The 21778-nt window shown below is 32.0% G+C and overlaps 3 protein-coding genes across 4 annotated transcripts; 1 reads left to right on the forward strand and 2 right to left on the reverse strand.

Annotated features, from left to right (window-relative positions):
• Positions 1-349: 349 nt before the first annotated feature.
• LOC148229618 (beta-1,3-glucan-binding protein-like) lies at positions 350-6245 on the forward strand. Its single transcript, XM_088197397.1, has 8 exons — positions 350-531; positions 598-825; positions 3163-3371; positions 3450-3589; positions 3748-3914; positions 4071-4325; positions 4396-4544; positions 5875-6245. Exons 1-8 carry the CDS (start codon positions 402-404, stop codon positions 6061-6063), a joined length of 1467 nt encoding a protein of 488 aa, XP_088053523.1. The 5' UTR covers positions 350-401; the 3' UTR covers positions 6064-6245.
• SPoCk (secretory pathway calcium atpase) lies at positions 6089-16713 on the reverse strand. 2 transcript variants are annotated; one of them, XM_088197396.1, is made up of 17 exons: positions 16592-16713; positions 13901-14203; positions 13001-13157; positions 12662-12932; positions 12356-12593; positions 12148-12279; positions 11343-11503; positions 11128-11273; positions 10857-11059; positions 10608-10787; positions 9778-9875; positions 9616-9703; positions 9419-9548; positions 9179-9348; positions 8951-9114; positions 8360-8597; positions 6089-8281 (listed from the first exon to the last, which is right to left on the reverse strand). In XM_088197396.1, the coding sequence occupies exons 2-17, from the start codon at positions 14160-14162 to the stop codon at positions 8160-8162; spliced, it is 2760 nt and encodes a 919-aa protein (XP_088053522.1). In that variant the 5' UTR covers positions 14163-14203; positions 16592-16713; the 3' UTR covers positions 6089-8159. The 2 variants fall into 2 exon arrangements, with proteins under 2 accessions (XP_088053522.1, XP_088053521.1); XM_088197395.1 differs by having other exon boundaries at positions 13901-14147; positions 16592-16689.
• A 1822-nt stretch (positions 16714-18535) lies between these two features.
• ND-24 (NADH dehydrogenase ubiquinone) lies at positions 18536-20667 on the reverse strand. Its single transcript, XM_088196723.1, has 6 exons — positions 20496-20667; positions 19449-19574; positions 19197-19384; positions 18923-19130; positions 18773-18849; positions 18536-18708 (listed from the first exon to the last, which is right to left on the reverse strand). Exons 1-6 carry the CDS (start codon positions 20550-20552, stop codon positions 18612-18614), a joined length of 753 nt encoding a protein of 250 aa, XP_088052849.1. The 5' UTR covers positions 20553-20667; the 3' UTR covers positions 18536-18611.
• Between the last annotated feature and the right edge of the window lie 1111 nt (positions 20668-21778).

Here is a 21778-nt window from a genome sequence, read left to right on the forward strand (position 1 = left end):
ATACATATTAATAATATTTTACCACAATAATCCGAACTACAATATATAAAATATAATAAATTAATTGTAATGTGTTTCTATTGTTTTTTTTTCTGTCAGAGTGATTAATATTATCATAAATTCAAATATATTTAATGTGTATCGATTTGTACATTTTTTTAACAACTGCAGGAAATTATTGTAGTATACGATGTTAAAAAAAATAATCGCTAATATTGTAATAATAAATATATTAGTCTTAAAGTTATACTTAAATATTATGTCCAAATTGTATTATACAATGTAAATAATATAAAAAAACATAACACGATTGAGAAGCGTGGAAGAGGTCATCGCGGAATCATCCATTAGTAGTGGTTAAGATACCAACCAGTAACTAGTCGATTTGATACTCTCCAAAAATGTTGCCACGAACAGCATTTTTCTTGGCGTCCTTCGTGGCCAGCTTCTTATCTGCTGACGGTCAATTCGTCATACCAGAGGTTCAGATTCAAGCCAACACACCATTCGGATTCAGAGCGTCGATACCAGGTCAGAAAAAAATGCTCATTATCGTGAGGTCAAATAAAATTATAAAACAATAACCAAAAATTCCAGCTCTCCCCGGAATCAAGTTGTTTGGCTTTCACGCTAAGGTCAACTCAAATTTGGAAGGTAAAGAAACTGGCCAGTTCGACGGAGACGTGACAGAAGCGACTGGCATCAGATTCATATTCGAAGACAGAAATGCCAGGATCTCGGAGGGCGATACGGTGCACTATTGGGTGTTTGTTCAGCACGAGAATCTTGGATATCGCAAAGATGACCAAGTTTATCATGTTACAAGTGAGTTTGCACGACGATGATCTCATATTTTTCCCTATCACCTTGCATAAAAATAAAATAAAAACTCATCATAAATAAACACGTTATGTGCTCATCGAAAACATTAAGATTAAAGCAACACACAAGTTGTATTCTATATAATACTTGTTTATGTATCGAGTATCGTGATATCTTTAATTTAAAATAATATTAGAATTTTTAATATAAAATATTAAAATTAATATACATGTAATAATAATTTATTTTTTCGTTGTGTGACTTATAAATCCACATTTACAATAGAAGAAAACACTACCATATAAAATTTATAATATTTTATAAAAATGTTTTTTTTATTATAAATAAAAATTCGACTCTGCTAGGGAATCATTCCCACAGCTTACGGACTTCACTACTACTAAGCTATTGATTTTAAATTTCAGTTTCTCATTCTTACATTTTACAGATTCGTATTCATAATCAAAATTCTATTTATTTATTTTAAATAGTATTTAGTTTTACTCAGATATAAAAAAAAATTAAATGAGCAATATATAAAATAATTGTTCCATAAAACGAATCGTTTGTGCATTACTGTTTGACAGATTAGGTGCGAGCAAGTGAGCATAATCAGAACAGTGAACATCTTACGACTGCAACAGCCCTTTTTCGAAGAAATCCTAAGATTAACCTTACATAAATGCACAAACAATTAATTTTATGGAACAAAGTATTAATTTAAATGCATATAACTTTTAAGATAATTCCTTGTTATACCGCACCCATAAAATAATACAACAGACTCGCAGTGCTTTATTCACTGATTTTATAAAGCAAAATATTTTCGTTTCAAAAATTTAATGTACGTAAAAATGGATATAAAAAATATTAAAGCAATAAAAAAAGGTTACTTATTCTCAATCTTTAGTCTTAACAACTCAACTCAATATTTTTGTTATGCGAAGGAAAAATTATATTTTATTTTAAATTCTATTTAAAAAATAAAGTATACAATAGCGTTGCTAGGATATGTGCTGCCCCAGGCGATCCTTAAAATTGCCCCCCCCCCCCTATCCATTTTTAAAAAGAAAATCTGTAACTTAAAAAATCAGGAACAGACGGCCCCTTTTGCCACTTCCCAGTTACGCTACATACCCTTCACATATTATTTATTACTGTATGTAATATTTTTTTTCTTGTTTAAACAAGGTGTTTTATAATACAATAAAAAATGTATTAAAATAAGGACTTGGCAGATTATCATTATAATTAATTTTAAATAATACAATAAAATGCGATATATCAAATAGTATAAAACAAGACATCATTACAGAGTAAAAACACAAAAAAATATTTATTATAGAATTAGCCAAGAAATTATGTATTATATTATAAAAATATACGTAATTATTTGTAATTTCTACTTAAATAAACGAAACTAGAGATTACAAATACATGTGTATAATTTTTATAATAATAATAATGATGGATTTCCACCATGATCTGGCAAATAATAAATTAAAATAATTCACAAATAATTAATTTTACAATTAATTTAATATACAATTTATAAAATACTTATATTCGTATAGAAATGAAAAAGCGCTGTAATTTAAGTAATAATAAGAATATGTAAGTTATTGTTAAGCTCTTGCTATACGTGGATATATATATATTTTAATGCATTCAGGGTTAAGAAGCACACTAGACGATCCCATCGCGAATATGCCACCCCCAAACAAATGCCGCCCGGGGCGGCCCCCCCCCCCCCCCGCCTCCTCATAGCTACGCCACTGAAAGTATATGAACTTATAATATGTATGATGGCGATTTCTAGCTCTACATATTTAACGATAATCTTCAACTAATTAGATAGATTTTTTTGAAAAAAATAATATATGTGACATGTAAATTATTATCAGGAATTTCAAACACATTTATTACTGATGCAATGCAAAAAACATTGTACTAATATATCATTGGTGATTAAATTTTTATGTAATTATCTTTTGTATTTGAAGGTTCCAAATAAAATATATTTACATTATAACTCCAAGACCCCAGGCAAAAACATATTTATTGTCATAAAAGCAGTTAAGAGATATGTAATTATACATTTGACTTTAACTTGTATTTAATTTTAAGTAACCTGTTTTATCATACAAAACCAAGTATCAAAACATTTTAAAGGCAAGAACATGATAACTGTGTATTATAGTTTAACATATTCTTGTTTTTAATTATATATTAAGCTTCATATGAAAGAATGAACAGTTTACGGTGCCACTTTAAAGTTTGTAGACATTTTAAATATGTTAAATTAAAATTGAATGTAACTATTGTATTAATAATTTACAGAGCTAGTACCAATAGGTACTCCATTCAACGATACATTATCACAGGTAGTGACAGTTACAAAAAAACCACCATCCTGTGATCCGTCACCGACTACGATAAACAACGGCAAACCGGCATGCAAAGGTCATCTTATATTTGAAGAACTATTTATTAACAAAGACAACTTGACCAAATGGAGGATTGAAAACAGTATGCCGACAGACGAACAAGTAATAATTAAGTACATATAAAAGTTAACTCACAATATAGTTTAATCTTGAGTCCTTTGTTTTCTATTATGTTTTCAGGAAAATAATTTTGTATCCTATCAACCCAAAAGCATATCATTTGTTGGTAATGCACTCGTTATCACCCCGAAACTGCTTCAGGATTTACCTGGATACACCGAAGAATCTATTATTTCCGGCGAATTGGATTTAAACTTAGGGTAATATATTATATTGCAGTTTTCTTTTGATTTGAGTTTAATAACTCGAACGTCTAGGCATATGAGTGAAATGAATTACTAGATTGGTTTATCATTATTTTGTTGAATGACTATGTGAGAAAGAATTAGCTATAAAAAACTAAATTGTATACATTTAGATGTACAGCAGCGCAACCGAGTCAATGTTATCTGGATGCTTCACAAGGTAATGGAATTCTACCACCAATAGTGTCCGGTAAAATTAGCACTAAAAATCAGTTTAGCTTTAAATACGGAAAGGTAGAAATCAGAGCTAAGCTACCACAAGGCAATTGGATTTATCCTGGTGAGTCTTATGATATATTTTTTTTGCACAAAATTTTGTTAAAATTTATTATTTATATCAATATTATTAATTGCATTGCAAGTATTTGAAAAAAAATTATTTGTATTTATATATTCATGATTCATCGATTAAAAGCTTGTTTCATTTACTTTGCAGAACTATTACTAGAGCCATTAAATTCATTTTACGGTATGGAAGGATATAGCTCAGGAGTAATACGAATCGCGTTTGCACGAGGAAATTTAGAATTGAACGCAGGTGGCGTATTGTACGACAACAGTGTTTTAAGTGGCGGTGTAGTTCTAAGTCAATTCGAACCTTGTCGGTCAACGCAAGGCATTAAAGAGAATTCGATTAAAAATGTTCCATGGGGCAACGACTACCATGTTTATGGTCTGACATGGAAGGAAGGTAATTTCATTGGAGAATTTCATTTCAATGTCACTTATTATCATATACATATTTCATATATTTCTTATAGATTTAATACAACTGAGTGTCGATAACAAAGTGTACGGAACAATAGTACCCGTGGCGGGTGGATTTAAAAAGTTTAACTCTAACTGTCGTGAAGTGGCAAAGTTCGATCTGTGGAAACAAGGAGGTCCATTTGCGCCGTTTGATAAAGAAGTAAGTTTGCATTGAAATATTATTTTAAAGCACACAATAATAATGATACTAAGGAATATATGTATATATACAGTAGACCCCCTAATAATACGGTAAATTGGGGACGTGATATTTGTGTGCATGTAGTTTGGGAACTATAAAATACTCACACAATTTTCTGCAATACGTACGTATGAATCAGGCGCGTGTGGTGAGATATCCTGCCTTTGACTCACTCACACATAAAGTAATGGGTATCCAAATAGCACGTCCCCCATTTACTGTGTTGTTGGGGGGGTCTAATGTATATATATACCAGTGGTGTGCGGTCCATACATGCGGTAGATGCGCCGCATGGCTTGATATTATAAAACGATTCTAAAAATTAAATATTTTTATCATTTATTCATTTTTTTTTAATTTACGTAATCGCTCAGAAAATTGGATACAGACAACCATGCCGAGGATACGTGTACGCCATGAATTGAATTGGTCTCGCATGCGCACTAGAGCTTCTGTCGTTACTCGTGCTTGTGTTTACAGTCGCCCGTCATCAACCGTTCATGCGGTTGACGTTTTGAATCTGTCTATTCCTCCAGGCTTTCGGCCTTCATGTCTCGCAGTAGGAGCTGCCAGCTTTCCATTGCAATAATCCGTCTCCAACAAAAGATAGTGATGCCAGGAAACCATCAGTAGCTCAGGACTGGATTACCAACCGCGGTCGTCCATCGGGACGACCCAGGTTGAGACTGGACACGGACCATCGGCCCTCTGTCGATGGGAAGCATGTGCTAAAGTTGCTAATGAGCCGAACTCGGCTTATTCGAGGAAGCGAGTGGGAGCACACGGGAACTGTCATTCCCATACCAATAACCGTGCAGGTGTGAAATCTTTCGTACACTTTACATCCCGACGATCGTGTTCTAAATTTAAGGAATACGAAAAGAATTTTCCAGAACCACTATTTATGTCACTTCAACTCTCGTATGGAACTATTTTTAATTTTATATACTCACATATCTAATGAAATACGAGCGTTTCTGAAAAGGTTGTAATTTCATAGATTGCAATATTTTTCTTCACACCATTCAACTACTTAAATTTTGAGTATGCTGACTCTCAAATGAGTTTAGTTCCTGACTGTATCAAATTCTTTCATTCCGGCAAAATCTTGTTTTAGACATACATATGTATGTATATTGTCGTTCCTTTTAGTTATGGTACAGTATTTCGACATATAAAATAAACCATTTATGGTATAACATAATATATTATTGGTCATTTTAGACTTAACTTATGGAGATAATTATATTTATTCTGCACATTCTGTAATACTTATATCTTGTTTCAGTTCTACATATCTCTCGGTCTGGGCGTTGGAGGCGTGTCAGATTTTCCCGATTCTGTTGGTGCAAAACCATGGGGAAACAAAAAGTCTAACTCCAGGTTAGAGTTCTGGAACAACATATCGAGTGTGAACAGTACGTGGAACGCAAACAGTCGTCTATCCGTAGACCATGTGAAAGTATGGGCTATATAATAATTATCGACAAAGAATAATAGCATTTGTGTGATATATCATACTTTATTGACTTTGTGAAATATGAAATTCATAATAAAAATTTAATACATACAAAGCACGCATAAAATATCTACTCGATTAAAACGCATTTGTGACCAAACAGAGAATTTCCAGCTTGATAAATAAACAAACACAAGACAGAATCTCGTTTTAATAAAACTTCACAACATTTCACTCAAAATAAATTAATGACAAAATTGTAAAATATTAAAAGCATACATATACGGCTAATTCTTAATATATACTTAGATTTACAACGGCAATGTTTATAAATGGTCACAAGCTTAGCAAAATAAAAATAGTGATTTGACTAAAATTTCTATTAATTATTTTATAACTATTAAAATTCGTTGAAAACGTTAACCTTTTGAAGTACATTCAACAATTTTTTTTCAAAAGGTCAACAAAATTTATTTACTTACATAACAGCAATGAAAAATATTTAATTTATTAGACATGCAAATTTATATTAATATTTGATACAATAAATAGAGACTTAAACATTAAACACTAAAATGCAATAGAGCAATGGAATTTAAAATATTAATTTGGCAAATCATAATGACGTTTCAACAGGTGAAAATATTGTTATGTGAATTATATATCTCACACTTTATTATTATCAAGAGTGCTATTATATGAAATTTTGGTCATTATAAAAGTTGTATTATTATCATATAGTATAATTGTCATGATATAAAAGGTGTTAAAGTGCAAAATGCTAGAAAAAAGTATAGATGCTATAAGTCATTCTTATCATAAGATACTAATTTTTGCTTAAAGAACTATCGTCTGATTTTAGTCTTGAATTAATAAGATTTACGTTAAATACTGATTGATATGCGAAAAATATTTCATCCTAAAACGCTTAAACATTAACATTTTCAACGATCCATTAAACATTGAGAAATGCACATATTGATACAATCTTGCCTCGGGCACACCATAAACAACTTAAGACAAATATCACATAGTATTTATAGTGCGAAAATTAGGTGTATGTATGCTTGTAAGTTTATATTGATGGCATACCATTAGAAACATAAACACTGTTTCAATTTTATTATTTGTGTATAAAAAACGTAGTGCTTTCTTAAATACACCATGTAAAATCTCACGCAATCATTTAAGTATATTCTGGTCCAATCTTTGCCATTAATTATCGAGATGAATGATAATTTTTCTCATTTTTTTCTTCAAAACACTTAACAATTTATCATATACAAATACAATAGTAAAGTCGTTCATCAAAAATAATAAATTAAAAAAATATTCTTACTTGCACCCCAAAAAAATTTATGTACAAAAATAATACATTATAAAAATAAATTAGTCAACTGTAAATGGAATTTAATAAATTATTTGTCTTAGATTATATTTCAAGACAGTGAAATTTCTCAAAAATTGATTTCAAATAAATAGCGTAGAAACTAAAATAAGACTAAATAAATATAAACTATATATTAAATTTCTTTAAAGTGACTAATGCCGTAGTTATGTTACAGAATCAACATAGACACGTTTTAGTATCAAAAAAAAACTAACATGACAATAACTTCAGTTGTCACATATAAGGAAACGTTCTAGTATGGAGAAACTTTATGGCTTCTCCGATGACCAGGAGATTGATACCTACATACATAAAATAACTAACGGGTAGGTTTGTAACATATTTTACTGTTTCCCACTACCGCGTCTAAACATCAATATCATAGTGTTGCAAAATGGTGGACTAATTTATCTAAAAAATATCACAAAGTAATTTATTTAAAATTCGATGAACTGTATTTGTAATAACTATAATATTATAGTCATAGAAATTTCACTGTCATAGCGTTTAATAATCGTAACCCAATATTTCACTACCTATTCCGATTGAACGGAATAAAAACAATATAAAAGAAAATAAATAAAATCAAAATATCACTTCGACGAATTCACAAATGACTTGTTGCGATTCTTATAGTTTTATTTTTGTGACTTAGCAAGGTGGCGCTTCGGTGCTCAGGCTGTATAGACGTTTAATCCTCTTTGCTGGCACATTTGTCTGTATGTCATACAAAGTCCATATGATGCTTGTTCGACTTTGACCTCCTCTCGATTTGCCTCTCGATGAATTTTTTGATTTCGCTCACGAAGAACACGCTTGATGTTAAGCTCACAAGCAAGACGAGATCTATTTAAATAATACAATACGTATGTACAAATAAAACACTATTATGCTAATATGTCAGGATTATTTAAGCATTTTTACCTGCTCCGGTCAACGCTTCGGTTTGGAATACCATTTGTAACGGCGGAAAATATATAACTAGTAGCTGCCCTATAATACTCAGCGTTACGGCTATGAGGAACGGCTTGTTAGCAAAGAGGCCGATGCTGAAGACGCTTTTTGTTTGAGAACGACAGGACAAAGCGTTGAACATGTCGAACAAGACGAAGCAGGTAAACGTCATTGTCGTATCCCTGGGCGTTATTTTCTTATCTGACAACTGTTAAAATGATCAAGATTGTAATTACTTATGAAAATATGGAATATTCTAAAAACCTATTATTTAACTACAGCATAATTTAAAATCATGTATTAAAAAATAACAGGTAAGATTAAACTATACAACACATTAATTTTGCTCCTTTCGATGAAATATCTTAATTGTAATAAAAACTACACACTAATAAATTAAGATGGATTACTGATTTTCCATCAAAAGAGCTGTTTTTTAAGACAATGATCTCATTTTAAGTCTCTATATGGTTTATATAGATGGAATAAATCCGTGAAATGTAGTTAATTATAAATCTTATTTCAAAAAATCCAGTTTCAAATATGAAAAGATAATAATACCTCTTTGTTGAACACCCACAAAGTGCCCGCTATAATTATGACAGCCGAAAGCAATACGTTCACCACAAGCGCTCTGGTGATCATGTGCTGTTTGGTGTTTCTGGGTTTTTGCTTGATTACTTCATGATCGACTGGTTCGACTCCCAAAGATTGAGCCGGCGGACCTATAATCACAAAGAACCTTTGCATTAAGACAAATTACTTTTATTAACGAACAAAAGCACTCACCGTCCATGATGATATTGATCCACAAGATTTGCATAGCATTGAGCGGATTCGGTATATCCATCAGGGTGGCGACGGCAATGAGAGACAACGCCGCTATCGACGTTGACAGCTGAAACCTGACAAAGTTGCGGATGTTGTAGAATATCCCTTTTCCTTCTTCAATCGCAGCACTAAAACCACAAACATGATCTATTAGCTTCATAAATTCATACGAAGCATAAGCGATTGTAATATTATTACATAATTGTGGCGAAATCGTCATCGACCAAAATCATATCGGCTGCTTCTTTGCAAACGTCAGTACCGTTTTTACCCATGGCGATGCCAATATCAGCTTTTTTCAATGCTACGCCGTCATTAACACCGTCACCTGAATTACAACAAAGTTTAATCAGCATGCTTATATTATTAAAAAAATAAATAATTATTATAATTACCTGTCATTGCTACAATGTTTCCGTGTTTTTGGAGAGCTTTAACGATGCTAAGTTTATGTCTAGGCGTGACTCTATAAAAGACGCTGACCTAAAAAGATTCGATAGGAATTATATTATTTCATGCTAAATCTACATATATTATACAATATTTCTTTAACATACTGCATCTACTGTACATTCCAACTGTCTGTCATCCATGGCATCGATCTGATCTCCGGACAGTGTCTGCATATGCATTGTATCCAAGCCGATTGTCTGAGCTGTTGAAAGTTTAAAAAAAAAACAATTTCATAACTATTTTATGGGTATAGTGCACAAGTGGCTTTTTCAAATATTCTTAACAGAAAAAAAGTATCTTTAAAAAAAAAACAACTTTGATAATAATTCAATTTAATATAATAACATATGGATTCATTGAGTCATTTCAAATTACGCTTAAATACCTACAATAAATAGCTTTAAAACGAACAATACTAAAAATCAATCAATCAATATAAGTCGATGAAATTAATTTTTCGATTCAAGACATAATATGCCAGTTGCAGCATGTACATTTTACTCAATTGACAATATTTATTTATTTTATAACCTGACAGGCGTAAGCCCAATGTGTTACAAAGGGGCAAATCTATACGAACTGAGTAAGTCAGTCTGATATAATGAATACCTACAAGTAAATATTAACCATTAGACTGAGTCTGGGAATCAGTAAAATCTATGCATATTATGTGTAATATAATTTATAACTAATAGATGTCACTGCAGCTGGTGCAGATTTTTTATAAATAAAAATTTAAGTACCGCTGCCGGGGCTTGAACCTGCAACCTCAGAGTTACTAGTTTGAGTTGTCACGGACTATGCTATTACGTATTTAATGGATGAAAAGGAAACTACCTATTATCTAGTTAGATTCTTAAATTTCCTGAATCCAAGAGGCACAATTGCACAATGGCACACAATAACTTGTGGGGCATTGAACATATATACTGACCTATTGCTATAGCTGTTTCCTGAGCATCGCCAGTCACCATTTTGACACAAACACCAGAATGTCTGAGATTCGCTAATGCCGGACGCACACTAGGGCGAGGCGGATCGCATATTCCAACTAAACCCAAATAAGTCAACTGCTGGAGACTACTGCCACTTGCTATTGCAACAACGCGTAAACCTTAAACATGAAAACATAAATTAACAATTGTAATGAAGTACATTTCTTGAAATCAATCACAGGATATACCTTTCCTTCCGATAGAATAAGCATCGGCCAAAAATTCATTCTCTTTTTGCTTCGTCAACATTACGAACTGACCCTCAGCCGAAACATATTTACTACACTGAGGCAAAATCTTTTCGATAGCACCCTTAACAAAGAAGATTTCCTTATTCATATTTTCACCATATTTAGCGCTGCATTTGACTGCCATCATCTTTGTATCGGAACTGTAATTTTTAAAATATAATAATGAATAAACAAAGAAATTAAGCTGGATGAGAGGTATGAATAATACCTAAACGGATACTCTTGTAATCGAATATACTGATCACGTGCTGCATAAATTCCATGTTTCATCGCTGCGGCGAGTAAAGCACCTTCAGTCGGTTGACCGAGTAACGTTTCGCCTTCGATGATAGCATTGTTACAAACGGCGCCAGCCTAATCATAAAAAAATATAATAAACAATACGACAAAATACTATATTTTGAAAAAGATCAAGATTCAGACTTCTAGTAGTGAAAATAGTGACATTCTGGCTAGATCAGGATTATCACATTTGTGCAGCATAATCTCTCCTTGATCATTATATCCAGCGCCAGTAACGTCAGCATAATATCCATCCGAAGTGGCCAACATGGTTACTGTCATTTCGTTTTTGGTCAAAGTACCTAAAAGATTGTGATTTTTTTTATCTATTGAGCATAAAATTATCTTAATTGCTTAACACATTTGTGCATTTCAGAAACCTGGCAATGCGTCCGCGTGTACAAATTTGTGCATTTTGTCATTTCAACTTCATATAATATAAACACAAGTTAAACTGCATATTTACAAAATTTACACTTTTTGATTTGATAATGTTTAAATATCATATAATTAGAAAGGCAAAAATTGATCTTGCCTAGCATCTTTCACATTTTTCCCATGAACTTTTGTTATAAATATGTTCATTGAAGGGGTGGGTGGCTTTCACTCAAAGCAAAAAAATAAAAGATACATTTTGTGTGAAGGACAGAAATGAATTTTTGGCCAATCATTGTCTATTTGTTCTGTCACAGCTGTCAACAAATATTGTTGAAAGCTGTGACAGGACATATAGACAATAGATGGTCAAAAATTCATTTTTGTCCTTAACACGAAATGTATCTTTTATTTTTTTGCTTTAAGTGAAGGTCAACCCTTCAATGAACATATTTATAACAAAAGTTTGTGGAAAAAATGTGAAAAATGCAGTATAATGTTGGCTTTAGTAGTATTTCGTGGCGATAGCTGTATAATACCGTATACGTAATAAAGTAGTTACTAAACTTACCAGTTTTATCGCAGCACACAACGTTAACACATCCCAAGGTCTCGACGGTCGGAAGTTTCTTTACAATCGCCTTTCTTTTCGCCATGCGCATTACACCCAGTGCCAAAGTCACAGTCACGACAATGGGTAAGCCTGCAGTGATAATAAAACCGGTACAAAAACACGCGCATTATCTAAATATGTCCGATAATGTAAAAAACAATGCTACCTTCGGGTATAGCTGCGACGGCGAGACTCACGCTGATCGTAAACATTTCGTTGAGCGGTTTACCCTGGAGCCAGCCCAGCAACATGATAATGCCGATGATGAAGAACGAATATAAAGATAGCTGAGTGCCGAGTGTGTCCATCGATTTTTGCAAAGGCGTCTTGGGCGCTTCCTCGGCCTGCATCATACGAAACACTTCGCCGAACTCGGAGCGTTCCCCAGTACTAACGACGACACCCTAAAACCACAGATAGATAATAATTTTATCCAGAAGATGCCGTATTAAACATCCATATTATAATATACTTTGCCATTTCCGCATCTGACGAGTGTTCCCATAAAAGCGACGTTTTTTTTGCTACTCGCATGTCCGCCGTTAGTCGGAGATTTTAGAATCGGATTAGTCGATTTTTGCGCCGGTTCCGTCTCGCCCGTGAAAGACGACTCATCAATCGACAAATCGATCACTTCAAATAAGCGTATGTCGGCTGGTACTCGATCGCCTATGTTCAAATAGACAACGTCTCCCGGCACCAAATTTCTCGCTAAGAATGATTCTAATTTGCCATCTCTTAAACTAGATCAAGTTTATATTATATATTTGTTTAATATTAATTTATGTACATATTGAAAGAGGTAATTTACCAATGGCAAGCCGGCGGAACTAATTTTGTTAGTTCTTCTAATGATTTTTCGGATCTATATTCTTGTATGAATGCGACTGATACGACAATAATAATGGCTATTGTAATGCTGACAGCGTCGTCGAACTGCCTCATACACACGCTTACAAATGCTGAACCTGAAATTGTTAAATATTGTATATAAGTTAATACAAGTTAAAACAGCATATACTTATTGCATATGTAAATAAATCTTATCAATTTTACAGTATAGCTAAAAATAGGGAAGACATATAAGTAAATAAGGCAATGCACTGAAGTTAAAAAAAATATACAACATATTTTTCATTATGATTCACAACACCAATAAATGTACATAATTTATTTTCTTTAATATAAATATACTCACAGTAACAGCATCAAACTTAATAACGACTTTTCAGCGTGAGGAAAATAATGTTGATGACCAAGAGTGAATAATTTGATAAAAATTGCCACCGAGCCGTTGAGAAAATACAAAGACCGAAAACACTTCATATGAAACAACCCGAAAGAAATATAAACGTGCATTTTAATGGTATTTATATATTTTTATTTTTGATTAATTGCAACTATTTTGACACTGAAAACGATTTTCAACACTGAAAACGATTTCATAACTAAATGTTGACATTGATATTAAGACTTTTATCAATTTTTGCACCGAAACAAATATGCAGCAAATGATTGTTTTAGAAAACGAATCAATTTCAAAGATATTAAAAGTAGGAAGGTTTACAAGTATAATTTTTATTATCATATTTTTTTTATATTCTAGCTATAAAATAAATCATGTTAAAACATTTATTATCAGTGATGCATAAACACTCTTTTTTATGTTGTAAAGATAAATAAAGTATGCGTCTAGTGCACGATAGCTCACCTAAAAGGAGCAGAATCAACGGATTTTGAAATTGCTCGATGTATTTCTTCCAAACGGGATCCTGCTCGCGGACGGTAAATTCATTAGGGCCGAGCAGCCTGCAGCGAGCGTCGGCTTCTCTCCACGACAGCCCCGAACGGACGGGCACCCGCAACCTCCCAGCCACCTCCTCCCATCCCAAACAAGCAGCTTCGGCCGCCTTCATCCACATCTCGCTAATGTCGTTCCATTCGCTCTCAGTAGAACTCTGTATGGATTTCATATTCAAAATATGAACGCATACATAGAAAAATTGGATATGAACTACAAAAAAAATTAAAAAAAATACATCAAGCAAAATCAATAAAAAATATTAACATGCAAATAATAATGTGAAAAGTTAAAAGTAAATGTGTTAATGATCATAACTCTAATTCACTAACAAAACTATACAATCATAACAACTTTGGCAAATTTAGGAGTGTCAAGGATATTCAGGTATGCAGTGTCTGTGAAAATAATCTAATTCGAGTTTTCTACAATATGTTGGCAGCACTGTAAATCAGACAGCTGTCAATAATCACGTGTGTTCCAAGTGTCAAATTCTAGTTTGTAACAAGTCAGGGTTTCACATTACAAAATATAAAAATAAAATAATTAAAAATATTGTAAGATGTATGTATGAAATAAATTATAACTTCATTTAATACAGATGTATAAAAACAAAATGCCAGGGTTGTCACATAGCTATTAGAAAAAAATAAATTCATAAATAAATATTTACATATTTTCAAATATTATATATATAAAAATAGGTATAAGCAAATTTGATGCAGATAATAAAAAACATAGTCAGGGTTGTCACATTAGTTTTAGAAAAATTAAATTAAAAAAATACAAAAAAGATTGTGAAAAATAAAATTTAAAATAACTTCAAATACATGCCAAGTGTGAGTTACAAGTGTAATTATTTATTCTCGATGGTAAAAAAAGCACGCACGGCACAACCTGAACAGCGACTCTCATTGAACGTCAAACAAAGCTTTGATTTAGATCTCTCTAATATTGATAATAACTGCAATTTATTCGCCCAATTTTTTTTATTATCTTAATAGGTGTCACTCTGTGTCAAAACATTTTACGTCACACAAAACACTTGATATTACCTAGTAAAATAAGTGTAAAGTGAAACGCGTTAACATGCTCATTTTGTATGGCCAGCCTTAAGCGCCCAGACATATAGACCGTGTTAACATGCTTAAGGTAGTCCTTACACTGCTTTGCAATTCGAGAGATAAGCTTGTTAAAATATTAATATTTTTGTATATTAATTATATGAATATTTCTATAAGGTGAAAGTATTTATTGAAGATAACTTGTTTCTTTGTGGATTACATTTGCTCAATTATAGTGAAAACAATAAGCGTTGTAGCCAATTTAAATGAACATTCTAAATTTAGAGAAACTGTTTAATTAACTACTCACGTATTTGTTCAAAATAAATAGTTAAATTAAGGTGACCAGATATTCTCCTTTGAGGATTGTCGTCCTCAAAAATATTGTACCCCTTGAGCAAAATTTACCACGATGACCATTTTTTAGCTCTAGCAGCAATTTTTCTTCCTCAAACAGGAATTTCTGAGATGGCCTTTTTATTCTTGGTGTCTTCCTTTTATATTTTCAGAATCTGATCTTCAATGGTATTTTTTAAAATGTTATTTTATTATATTTTTTATCAAAGATTTAACAAGAATTTAACTTGATGTTATTGTTTTAATTTCCACAGCTACTTTGGAAAATCTCTAAATTTTTAGAAAATTGAATGTGAAATGTGCACTTTAAATATTAAAATAGAACAATTATATATAAGATAATCAATACATTAACATAATATTTAATACATTAACAATCATTGAATCTCTATTTTTACCCCTGGTCTAATTGATTGTAAATTATATTTGATATTATTATTTTTAAAGTAAATGAAATTTAAATTGTTTACGCAATAATGATTTAATGGACATACGATTTGTATTAATGCAATATAATTAAAAGGAAAATTTCGCAATACTAAATTGCCAAGGAGTGAGTACTGTGGAAAGTCGATTTAGTTGGTACCCTAGAGCAACGCTGGCAGGACTGCGGAATGGGACTTGTCACTCTTTCTTCCCGAAATCAGGCAGTGGTTAATCCGTTACTATACATTAGCTAAAGAAACTTATATAAGTTTATTTTGCAAAGGCATAAATAGATATGACAAAAAAGTTATATACATATATGTACGTATCCATCACTAAAATTAAAAAAATTCAATGTTGATTATTTCAGTAACTAAGTCGATCTTTGTTTGATAAATTTGATTCTGAATTTAAAAAAGAAGTTTGGGCATTTTGGATTTTGAACAAATTCTGGATTGTTGTGACTAAATCGTCCATTTATTATATGAAAGGCGCGAATCGGCCATTTTGAATTAAACATATCGATTGAAATAAATAAGTATAATTGTAGGAATTGATTAATCGACGCGAATACGTATCGCATTAAATCGCTCGCTCGAACACGGCGTTTAATTCGACAAGTAAATGCAATAATTGCACTACGTATTGTGCTATGTTTCGATATCGATTGCAGTGCAAATTTTGTTCTAGAACGATAAGCAGGGGGGCGAAGGACGACCGTGAAATTTCGTCAGAGATGAAGAACGGAACCCACCTGCGGACGCTCGTCGCTGTCACCGACTGACATGACGGAGCGGGACCGCCGCTCGCCGTCCGACGTCCGACGGCCAGTGCTACTTCAAAACTGCCATTGGCCGAAACGTCATTGAAAACGAGCATCTATTAAAAAAATTTTGTCGGAACCAACAAGTCAACTATAGTATAATATTATTTTCATTAAATAAATTCGCATAGCAATAATTAAAAGACACATTTAATTAAATTGTATGTAATTCATATTTTACACATGTTACTCATTAATAAGTGATTGTCATTAATACACGTGTATAGTTTTAAATATGTAGTATAAATATGAAATGAGCAAAGGTCATTAACCAGTCGTCACAACGACACACCATCGTATTATTGCTGGAGCGTCTACGCCTCACTTATTCCTGGCTTCCACTACGACAGCGCCCCACTGGAAGGCGGGCGCTAAAACATATTCATACATTTTTATAATTAAATATTATTTAAACATTTTAATACTCCCTTTAATTTATTAAAAACATTTTAATATTTATCGATGAAAAATTATAATTAGTTGTTGGCATTCGCGAACTAAATATTTGATATTACCCTGTATTCGTAAAAAGAGTAAATAACTATACACTTATCCAGGGACGTTATTTTAGCTTTTTTTCATGGAAGGAGACAAAATTTGGCCAATCGTTTTTTTTAATGTTTCGATTTTATTAAGATTCATAATATTTCATTAAATGACATACATTTTTCTGAATAAATTCCCCCCCCCCCTCTTCCGATGACATTTATGTTTAGAATACACATCAAAAGCATTAAAATGGTGCCGTCGCACAGGAAACGCTCGGTTATATAGCGAGCATATTAAGAATTCATATTTTTAAAACATAGTGTAATATCACATTTTTAAAACATAGTGTAATATCCAAGTGCAGACAAACTATGGTATTTTTACATCACTATTAAAAGATTCACAATCAGACATTTGAGATTTCATCATTCTGCTTAATAATTCTTATTCATCATTTTCAATTCTAGTCTCCTCATCGATACTAATTTCACTATCATGTTCAATATCATTTGTAATCATTCAACTAACTCATCAGTATTATCTTGCTTTTGTTCATCTCGGAGAAGTTTTTTGATATATAATTTGCTCTTTCAGCCTCTTTTCTCGTTTTTATTAGTTGTCAATCAGACAAATTTTTTTCCGACTCATATTATTTTCAAGTAATCTGAAAATTGAGTTAAAAAATACTTGTAAATTTCTTATTTTTAAATTTATATGTTGATTTTAAAATTTCAAAGTTACGTTTTATTTATTTATTGAAAAAACGAAAATAAATCACGACTCATCGGACGCGAACAAACATAATATTAAATTATAGCATATATTTCGAAATATTTTTTGCGCTTTTTTCTTTACTGCATCCGTGTGTGCCGAAGACTTCTCACACGCTACGAGCTGGCCCTGTGTATATACATACATACAAGACAACAAACAAAAAATATATAAATATAAATACACATAAATACAAATGTATCCAAAATATTCAAAAATTAATGTAACTTCTGATGTTGAGACTAACTTTTAGCTATTTTAGACAAATCAGGTTCCTGGTGCGTGGCGATGAGCATGAGTGAGATAGGTGAAGTACTGAAGTAAAGGAAAATATGAGAACCACCAATGTTCCAGTGCAATTCAAAGTTTTGAAATCTATTCCAGATGTTTGAAAATATTTGGTAACGATTATTAGTGTTAGTCCATATAAAAGCTTGGCAAGCCACAGATTGAGTATCGCCGATACAAGGTCACCGGCGAAATGTTAGAATTTGAACTTTATCATTATCATTATTAAACATAAGAAACATTAATGGGCCAAGATTAGAACCGTAATTTATCAAAAAAACTACTGTTACTTACAATTATAATTAAATAAATAAATATAATAGCAAATTTATTAAATAACTTTATTGAACATAATTTACAATCGCTCATATTGGAGTAATAACTAAAGATGCTACGAATTACATTATTCTAAAGCTTTTTGAATCTTGTAACCTGGGCCTGGCGGTTCTGCTGTCAGAGACGTTAGTTTTCCCAACGGTTCGGCGGCAAATCTTCCGCTCCTATAATGAAATAATTGATTATATTTTATATAAATACAACTATACAAAAATTAACTATAAATACCGAGGTCCGGGTGCTGGTCTATTTCCGGCCCTCAATGCGCTTATAATTTCCTTAACGTCTTCAGTTTTTAAATCCTCCTATGTATATATATGTTTAATAAATATGAAAAACATTATGTAAAACCTTATTTCCATTTATAGCTCTACTTACGTAATAATCGTCGTTCACTTGAATCATAGGTGCGTTTACACACGCTCCCAAACATTCCACTTCAGACAGATGAAATTTACCGCAAGGACTGTTCTGACCGACGTCACATTTTATTTCGTCTTTGATGTTTTGGAGTATTTCATCAGATCCTCGTAACCAACAAGGTGTGGTGGTACAAATTTGAATGTGATATTTTCCTATTGGTTTCCTGTAATTTTAGCAAATGTTGAGTACAATATAAACTTATACATACATGTCGCTATAAATGTATAACCTTATAAACATCGTATAGAACGTAGCCACTTCGTATACGCGCATATTGGGCAAGTTTAGAATTTCGGCGACTTTATGCATCGCCGAGATTGGAAGCCATCCGTGTTGACGCTGCGCCAAATCCAACAACGGGATCATGGCAGCTCTCTTGTGTCCATCGGGATATATTGCGAGAATTACTTCGGCTCTCTGAAATATTTGTATATTAAGTAAAGCATGTAAAGTAATTCATTATCAAATGTAGATCGAACACCTTTTGATTTTCTTTTGTGAATTCAAACACCATATCTGAATTATCTTCGGGTGTGTCGCGGTGAACGTAGAGACTTTCGTGATGTTTTGTTGCAGTCGTTTGAAGGAATCTCGTTCCAATGACATTCTGAAATGTATAAAAAATCAATTTAAAAAAAGTATATTTGACATGGTTTCTAATTTTAATTTTTAATAATATTACTGAGTTCAATAGAATTTTTAATTTCGAAAAATATGGCGGTTCAGGCTAGCTAGCGAATTTAGCATATTTATAGGATCAATTTTTCAGATAAAAGTTTAATTAAAACCCAATAAGAACTACAGGAGTTACTGTGTCACGAAATCCCATATATTCAATGTATGCAAAAATAATAATATTGCAATGCAATCAATTATGTAACTTTTGATGAATATGATGATCAATGTCTGAACATTGCACTGTCACATATGGTGGGTATTGCTCTACAGATTATATCAAGCATCTTCATTTTTTTATGAAACGGGTGGATTGAAATTTTGAAATGTATGGCGGGTTAAATGAAAAATATTCTTATTGGAATCATATTTGAAGATGCATATGCATATGTGAAGTTAACATACATACATCTGGGCTAAAATTTTTTGTCAATGGTTTGGTAAATCGTTCATATTAGTCCTTGTAAATGTAAATTAGAAATTTAAGGTCGCCCTAGTAATGACCAAATAGGTAAACAGAAGATGGCTTCTGATCAGTTTGTTTTATTCAAATGAAGTTAATAAGCTACAATTTGAAATAATGTAAGACGTTTAAATGTTACATTTTTATATTGATTCTAGATGTAAATAATTACTTTAATTTGTAAAAATACATTTCTGATTGAATTGCATTGAGGTGTACATCATATTTGAATTAGTAAAAATAAACAAATATATTATAAACATTATAGAGTGAAACCAATTCATATATTGAATGTTTAATTGCGTAATTTTCAAAGTTGGCGACGATATTTACGTTACAATACATTTTGTTGTGGTGACGACGAAGAGGTTATGTTATATAATTGGATACCCGAACGACGGGGGCGATTAGCCTCTTGGCTGCTTGCAGAGGGTGTGCGCCCCACATGATAACCACAGTTTTGGCTGTAGATTACTCTTCACTAAAAGCGAAGGCGCTCGTCCTTCGCTTATCCAACTATAGTCAGAGCGCTCCACTGACAGCTGACAACTCGATATGCGTCAGGGTTGCCACGCGATAAAATATATTCGCACTCTAATTTTAGTATAACATACAAAATATTATACTAAATTCGAATGCGCTCTTTTAAATTAGAAAAAAAGTAGAACGAAAAAAAATCAGATATCTTGAATCGCTACAGATTATTTACAAGTCAGTGCACAAAATCATCATTTAACGACCAGTCTTGCGATTGGTCGGTTCTCGTAGGGGTGTGTGCCGGTATGTATAAATATATATAGCAATATAAGTTTGATATTCTCGAGGTATGGTTGTCGGGGTTATTATCTTATCACTAGGTATTCTAATCCTGAAGTAAAATTTCAGGATTACAAGTTTAAATTATAAAATTACTAATACAATAAATTTATTTTATATGTTACAGAGAAAGTTGTATCAATATTATTATCATCAAATGATTTGGGATTTAATAAATATTTAAGCGTATTTGTTAAATCTATTTGCCTTCGTTATTCTGTATATTTTTTTAGAGTAATTAACATTCTGAGCTTAATGCAGATTTAAGCTCGGCCAATTGCCTAAAACAGTATTTTAAAATTGCGTCGGCTGAGCACAAATTAAAATCACGTCGGCAAAGTGCTTCGACAACTAATTTTAGAGAATGCAAAACTTCTATAATGTCATTTTTATTGCACGTTCCCGATAAATTGTTCTGGTCTATTAACGTTTTTGGTATACTTGTTTTTAAAAAAAGAAATAGCTCTAGCATATTAAAAAGACTATTCTATCTGGTTTTACAGTCTAATATAAATGAAAGATCTTTTTCTACGTATTTTTGTATTATAGCATCATGATCTGTTTAATAATATCATGAATTTCCTCACTCTATTTATTATATCTCTGATGCAGTGTTTTCCAGATAAAACGATATTTTTAGATCTACAAGCAATTTTTGAAATTTCTTTTCCTTCTTCATATCCATCGATATATTCATATTAATCATCTTCTTTCGAGCATGATTCCGAAGGTAGAACTGGAATCATTTTGTACACGATTTTAGAAGCAGCTATGTGAATTCTGAGTGATACATAATTTATATTACATAAGTGATACCTAATTACGTAAGAGTGTGAGAGTAATGCAGTGATGCCAAC

The sequence above is a fragment of the Plectrocnemia conspersa genome, unplaced genomic scaffold (assembly GCF_051122295.1).
Source record: "Plectrocnemia conspersa isolate PC_06_02 unplaced genomic scaffold, ASM5112229v1 ptg000011l, whole genome shotgun sequence".
Classification (NCBI taxonomy): Eukaryota; Metazoa; Arthropoda; class Insecta; order Trichoptera; family Polycentropodidae; genus Plectrocnemia; species Plectrocnemia conspersa.